Source organism: Chaetura pelagica, unplaced genomic scaffold (assembly GCF_000747805.2).
Source record: "Chaetura pelagica isolate M959 unplaced genomic scaffold, ChaPel_1.0 scaffold364, whole genome shotgun sequence".
NCBI classification, from domain to species: Eukaryota; Metazoa; Chordata; class Aves; order Apodiformes; family Apodidae; genus Chaetura; species Chaetura pelagica.
Window position 1 is genome coordinate 2338590 of NW_009953089.1, and position 6936 is coordinate 2345525.

Below are 6936 nucleotides of genomic sequence, written 5' to 3' on the forward strand. Positions count from 1 at the left end.
TTTCCTACTGGGATTTTTTAACAGCAGCAATAATCTATATTTTATTATGAATATCTGTTGCTGATTGTACCATCCTTTTTCAATACATCCTCAGCATGAAGGTCTTAGCATTTTGATATGAAATTGTAACAGTTGAGTTGGATGGGGGTGTGGGGGCTTGAGGAGGGTGTTCCATTGGTTGCATTTAGCTACCAATTCCTTGCCTTCTCTTCTTATTGCTGTGTCCTTCTTCAATAAGACCATTTAAATCCCTTTTACCCTGCACCCTGTCTCTCCTCTTTGCATGCCACTGTGCAGAAGACGAGGAGAAGGTCCTTCCCTGGTAGGGCTGAGCCTACTGGCCTGGGCAGGGGGTGCATGGGGCACCAAGTTTTGGGGCTGGTGTTGAGAGACCCACTGCAGTGAGCAGATTAGATCTGCTGCTGCTGTTAGTTTTCCCCACGCTAAGTAATTTATTTCCAAGGGACGGAGAAAAAGGAAAATAGTAAGAGCCTGTGGCAGTGAGTCCTGCTTTGGGCTGAGGTGGAGTGGGGGAGCACCCAGTCTTGGCTCTAAGAAAAAGTTCTGGTCACAAAGAATCTGAATCTCAGAATGGTTTGGGTTGGAAGGGACCTTAAAGGTCCCTTGGGACACCTCCCACTACCCAGGTTGCTCCAAGCCCCATCCAACCTGGCTTTAAATGTTTCTGGACATGAGGCATTCCACAGCTTCCCTGGGCAACATGTGCCAGTGTCTCACCACCCTCACTCTAAAGAACCTCTTCCTAATATCTAACCTAAATCTACCCTTTCTCAGCCTAAAACCATTACCCCTTGTCCTATCACTCCATGCCCTTGTAAAAAGTCCCTCCCCATCTTTCCTGTAGCCCCTTCAGGTACTGGAAAAGCCTGTTACCTCCCTGGGTGCAAGGTAGCAGCACTTCTGCAGATGCTGAAGAGCTTGCTGAAGACATGAAGTTGGAGTGGGTAGTGGTGTGAATGCACCTTGGGATTTTGGCGTTCCCGTGTGATTCTATCCCCTGGCTGTGCCTGCCTGGCACAGACATGCCAGCACCTGCCCCTTGGGCCATTGCCAAGGCAGCCGGAGCTCCAGCAGACACAGCCATTTCACAACACAAGTCGTCTTGGGTTGCAGGGAGCACTTGGAAAGGAGGGGAAGACTCTGGGAAAGCAGCAGAAGTGAAGCAGAGACGCTGCAGCTTTTTGCGGCGGCAGTTACTCTGAGTGAAGCACCTGCAAAGATCTTGCAGTTTTAATATCAGGTTGTATATTTTGTACAGACAATATTGCTAAGGTGTGAAAAGTGCTAAAAATTGACCGATCAAAGCACCTGGGTATTTCAGACATCAACAGTGTGTGTCAAAATAGATACAGAGCAGATGGCCTGGCTCCACGCACGCTTTGCTGACCAGAATACTCGAGCAGCACATACAGCCAAAATCTTGCTGTCTTGAAAGCTGATCAGCTGCAGAGTTAAGGGTTATTATCCTTGTGCTCCCTTTTTATCTGCAAGGCACTAATGCTCCTGAGTACACTAGTTAGTATATCCTAGAGGGATCATGTACCCCAGGCTTGCTGGAACTTGTTAATACCCCAGCAAAGCGAATCGCTCTGTTCTGGCGCTCAGGCTCTCGAAAGTTGGTTCGATTGAAAACGCCGTGAGCTGAAATCTGATCCACGATGGAAAGAGCCCAACAGGCAGAGGGCTGGCTTTGCCAGCCAGCTCACAGCACTGCCTGTGGCTGATCAGCGTGCAGCAGAGTCTGTTTCTCACTCTCCTTTTTACCTTGGATGCTAAAACCAAACATTTCCACTCTGCGGATTAACCGGGATGTAAGGCTTTCCATGCCTTGTTGCGTGGTTCAACAGATGTGAAAGGGAATTATCACTTCAACATGATATCAAGACTCTTTTTTTTTTTTTTTCTTTAGCTGATGGCAGATTACTAAGCCTGAATTCTTGTTTAATTTTAGTGTGTTAATTGATGGGATAATGAGCATTGATTATATGTGTTTTGGCCGCGTCATTGCAATTACGGGCGCTGTTTTATTCATGAGCCAGTCCCAAAGAACACACTAGAGATCTAAGACAGCTTAAACCTCTCAGAAAAAGGCTCTGAATTGTTTGAGTAATGACACTCTTAGATGGAAAATTAAAGGTTCTCTTTTCCCATGCTTTTTAAGATAATTAAAATCCAGGAACAGTAAGGTGGCGAACATCCTTATTCATTAGCCTTCAGTAATTTAGCTTCTACTAAATGAGGAAAACATTTTAATTCTCCAGGCCATCTGTTGCAGTCTCCTTTGCATGTCCTGTTACATAAAGTCTCATTCTGGGCAGTTTTAACACCAGGACTGTATCCTTTCACTAGGAATGATGAGCTGGATGAAGCAGTTGAAGTCACTGTCTATTAACAGGCCACCCTGGGATTAAAACAGCCACTTGGTCTTTGAGGTCAAAGTTATCCTGTCTAGACACCTCTAGGCAAGGGATCCGCAGAGAGGAGACCACGCATGGAGACAGGCAGCCTGACAAGATGTGTGTTTTCTAATAGTTATATCCATGCCAGTAAATAGCAAAGTTCATCAGAGCCCTTCCAGTTCCTCCCATGTGTGGCTGCTCTGCCACTTGGCTCCGTGCTGCTTTGGGAAGCAGGCGGCCCCCCTTGGGCTGGGAACCCAAGCAGGAGCTCTGTGCTGGATGCTGCTTGGCAGTGGTGGGGAGGAAGAACAGATGTCCTCTTTGCACTGCACCAGGGGAAGAAATGCTACAGCAGGAGTGTGCTCACTGAGGAGAAATGCTGGGTTAGGAGTTGGGAAATGCTTGGGTTCTGCCTCTTGTCTGTAGGAAGGACTCGCTGCATAGCCTGGGGCAAGTCACAGCCCCTGCCAGAGAAGTTTCCCCTTATAATGTGTATAGCTGAATGGGTTCAGTGTCTTAGTTATTCCTGATGCAAAGGTACATCCCCACAGATCTAAGAGGCTCCAGGCTCCATTAGTTTGGTTTGTTTCTATCAAATTCTCACATAAAATAAAAGCCACACTACTTGCTAACCCAGCAGTGCTGCCTTACAGAGGTTGCTTTAGACAGAAGTATTTAGCTGGCTCTGTGATCACCAGGTAGCATTTACATTATTGATAGGGCATGGCTGCCAGCAGGCAGCTTCCACAGGGCAGAGCTTAAATCACCTGTTTGCTATTAGAGTTGCTTAGAGATCACAAACACCCTGGCTGCAAAATGTGCGGCTGCAGAGCAAGCGTTCCCAGCACCAAGCAGTACTCGGTCAATCAGCCAGCTCCTGCTTCCACCAAAACCAACCCTTCAGCTGCAGCAGGCATGCCCAAGCAGTAAGTCATCCCTTTGCATCTCTGGTGTTCTGCCATTTGTCTTGAGATTCATTATCTGGATGTATTTCTCTCTGTCACAAGCAATCTCCTCTGCTGTGGGTTGGCTGCTCTGTAATCAGTTTTCAGGACTTCAGGAAAGGCAAGCAGCCTTTCACTTGGAATGGAAAGTTTTTTGCAGGTGTGAGACCTTCTGGAAATAAAGCTGTGCCTGCTCCAAACTGGGAGCACTGGTGAGTGGGGGAAGGCAGACTGCTCTGTGCTTCTCTGGGGATGGGCTTAAAACTGAGAACCTTCCTGGAGCTCTTTCACCTTCTGAAGAAATGATTGCAGGCTGCAATGCCCCCCTCGAAATTACTTAACAAGCACATTTCACAACAACTTCAGGCTACTTGCTTAGGTGAAAAATTAGGAGCTGTGGGATGTTTTGTGCTGCTTGTAAAAAACATTTTTCTTTCCTGCTGTGAAGGAAAGCCTCCCTTGGGAAGGCCTGAGCTCTTGAGGGATTAAATGAGACAGAAATGAGCAAGGCCTCTCATGGAAAAATATATATACACCCACAATTCACCAGGTGATAACTGTGCTTCTCTTCTCTCTCACTACCAGCATCTCTATAGCCAAGCAGCTGGCATCAATAAAAGGTAAGGGGACCTGTTCATTGCCCCTGGGGGTTCAGGTCTTCCAAGGGCACAGCCCAAGTCCAGCTCCTGGTGACTTAGCAGAGGTGCAGGGACTGTGCAGAACCTTGGTGTGGAGGACAGCCCATCTTCTCCCCCCACATGGGGGACACTTGGCCAGTGCAAGACAAGAAGGTCCCTGTACAATGTGTTCCTGCTTTGAGCCTCATCCCCTCCTCTGCTTGCCTGGCCCTTAAAAATCACAACCCAAACCATCTGTGGTACCTGGTGGTAACTGAGGACTGTGAGTATGCAGGCTTCGGGCAGCAGCTGAGGAGTGGGTGGGATGAATCCAGCCAAATATTCCAGCCAAATTCCAAAGTATACTGGAATGCTGAAGTGCAGTGCTGATGCTCAGACGTGGGCATTTCTGTTCAGGCTTCCCAGATGGGCCAGGTCTGCCCTGAGAAACAATCCTGGGAATCCAAATGCATCCCAAAGATGGGCAGTGTGTCCTGTACTCATGGCGTGGCTCTTTGCTGGCTGCCCAGGGTGGGAGCAGAGCAAATGGGTCTCACATATCACCTTGTGCTGCCACTGCTGCATGCCCCAGTTCAAGTGGAAAGCTCCCTTTTGGGGTGTGCTTCCATGGGATGTGAGGCATGTTGCTGGCCCACTCCAAATAAAATCTGGGCCAGGTCCTCTGTGGGTATAAACAGTTTCAGTTTCATTAACTTTAATGAAACTACACAGATTTCCACCCACTCAGGATGGTTCTGACAGATTCTTTTCAATTATACCTCAAAAGCCACTTTTTCTGATAGGCTGATAACATTTTTCCCCCCTGCTTAGCTCTAGGCAAAGGCTCAGACCTTGAAAAAGCTTTTGCTACCGTGGCTTTGGTGTATAACAACTCTGCTGACCCCGAGGGCAAGCTCAGCAAAGCTGAAACCAAAGGGCTGCTGCAAACCCAGTTTGGGGGTTTCATACAGGTGAGGGGGTTTGGGTGAGTGGGTGACACTGGGCTGGCATTGGCTGGGTCCTTTTTGTGCAGGAGCAACACCTCTGGATCTGTCCTGCAGCTGGACAGGCATCAGCCCATGGGATAATCCCATGGGAGACTTTCAGGGATCTGATGCAAACATCTTCAATGAAGGAGTTGCTTTGTGTGGAGCCTGTGTCTAACATAGGGCTAAAGGAGGGGGGACAGTAATAAATCATTCCTGACATTCTTACCTGCATTTTTTTTTTAAAGAAAATAGGGCAACTGCAAAAGCAAACAAACAAGAACCAAAACCCTCAGATGATGACAAGAGACTGCATTTATAAAGAGAAAAAAAACACACATTGTATTTGGTAATTTGCCAGAGCACTGACCCAGTAGCAGGAGAGCCAGCCCAGTGCTGCAGAGCTGCACGCACTGGGGGCACTGGGAGAAGGGGAGCAGAAAGCACCTCTCCACCAGTCGCCCACCCAGATGTTGCTGGCAGCTGAGGATGGTGTGAAACAGATGAATTGGCACCTGTGGCTGCAAACATCCTGCAGATCTTTCTCCAGCAGTAACCAGCTACATTCATCTCTGCCAGATTTTCAGCCATGGCTGGGTATTTTTTAACAGAGGTGTTCTGGATTCAGGTGGAAATTTTGGGGACTGGTTGTTCTTTTGCTTGTTTTGTTTTCTTTTCTTTTGTTCTAATGTTTCTGTTGGAGTTTTTATGATAACAAGAAAAACTAGTATACATGTGGGCATAACAACCTAAATGGGAAGATAAAAAACTATGTTAACTTTTACATAAGTGCCCTTCTTATGATGCAATAAAGAAGGAACTTCATGCTTAATCTTTTCTCTTTTTTTTTTTTTTTTTCCTTTAATTTAAAATTCTCCATAGGGCCAAGAAAACAAACCAAAATACCAGGAAATAATTTCTGCCCTGGATGAGGAGTTGGAGAACAAAATTGATTTTGAAGATTTCATGGTCTTGTTAGTTAGTCTCACCCTGATGTCTGACCTGCTGCAGGAGATCAAAAATGTGAAAGCTACAAAATGATCAGTGCTTTGAAAGAAAGAAAATGACTTGGCACTCTATAAGGAAAACAGGAGTGAACCACACCCAGGGATAACAGCGAGTGCCTGGGTACCCTGTGCTGTTCCCCTTTGCATGAAATAAAACCTGGCTGAACTTACTCCTGTGCAGGACCAGTCCATGGAGAGAAATGTTGGTGCTCAGGGCCTGGTGTCTGTCGTGTATCTGCTTCAGGAGGGTACAGCCTGGACCAGCTCTCAGCATGTCCCAAGGCTAACACCAGTTAGCAGACTGGTGCAGCCCCAGCCCAGCTCCGTGCTGGGGAAGGCAGCCCGTGCTCTCCCAGCCCTCTCCATCCTCTCCCACACTGTTGCAGGGGGGTGGGGGGGCTGCATGCTTGCAGCAGTTTCCTCATCTCCCTTCAGGGCAGCAACACAGGTGCCAGGGGCACCCCAGGGTGCTTCAGCCCTGAGCAGGGTGATACCAGTGATGGGTTTCACGCTCGGCCACAACCACAGAATGTGTTGCAGCCTTTGGTAAACACTGACTTTGGTCTGTGTGGTTTCCAACCCACCATTACCTCATCTGAAAGGAGCATTTGTTTCTTTTTATTTCCTCCTCCAGCTGGCCACTTCATTGAGTGATCACTGCAGGAGGCATTTCAAGCCCAGCGTTTGCAGCGTGTCTTGGCAGTGCTGTGCTTTCTGTCACCAAAGGGGTGACTTGGTGAAGCAGGTTGGTCAGCTGAGGCTGTTGTTTCATGCAACTGTGAAGAGGAGAAAGCAGATAAGCTAAGCTTTGGGCCAGCCTAGGAATGCTGGGGGGAAAAGGGTGGCCAGTGTAGTGTTTGTGTTGGAGCTGAGTGATACTGGCTACCAACCATGGGCTTGGTTAGGGCCAGAGCCTCAGTACTGAGTGCTTGTCATCCTGATCCTTGTTTGGATTCCTACCT

The 6936-nt window shown here is 47.9% G+C and overlaps 1 protein-coding gene across 1 annotated transcript; it reads left to right on the top strand.

The window, feature by feature from the left end:
- The first annotated feature begins 3236 nt into the window (after nucleotides 1-3236).
- On the top strand, nucleotides 3237-6018 carry SNTN (sentan, cilia apical structure protein). The gene is made up of 4 exons (XM_009997011.1): nucleotides 3237-3346; nucleotides 3950-3984; nucleotides 4813-4952; nucleotides 5850-6018. The coding sequence occupies exons 1-4, from the start codon at nucleotides 3237-3239 to the stop codon at nucleotides 6006-6008; spliced, it is 444 nt and encodes a 147-aa protein (XP_009995313.1). The 3' UTR covers nucleotides 6009-6018.
- The last annotated feature ends 918 nt before the right edge of the window (nucleotides 6019-6936 follow it).

Bases quoted from the DNA above. Each gene is read 5' to 3' on its own strand.
- SNTN (XM_009997011.1), top strand. From the start codon at position 3,237: ATGTGCGGCTGCAGAGCAAGCGTTCCCAGCACCAAGCAGTACTCGGTC. The intron at 3,985-4,812 runs GTAAGGGGACCT...CCCCCTGCTTAG, and splicing joins GCAGCTGGCATCAATAAAAG to CTCTAGGCAAAGGCTCAGAC. The intron at 4,953-5,849 runs GTGAGGGGGTTT...AATTCTCCATAG, and splicing joins AGTTTGGGGGTTTCATACAG to GGCCAAGAAAACAAACCAAA.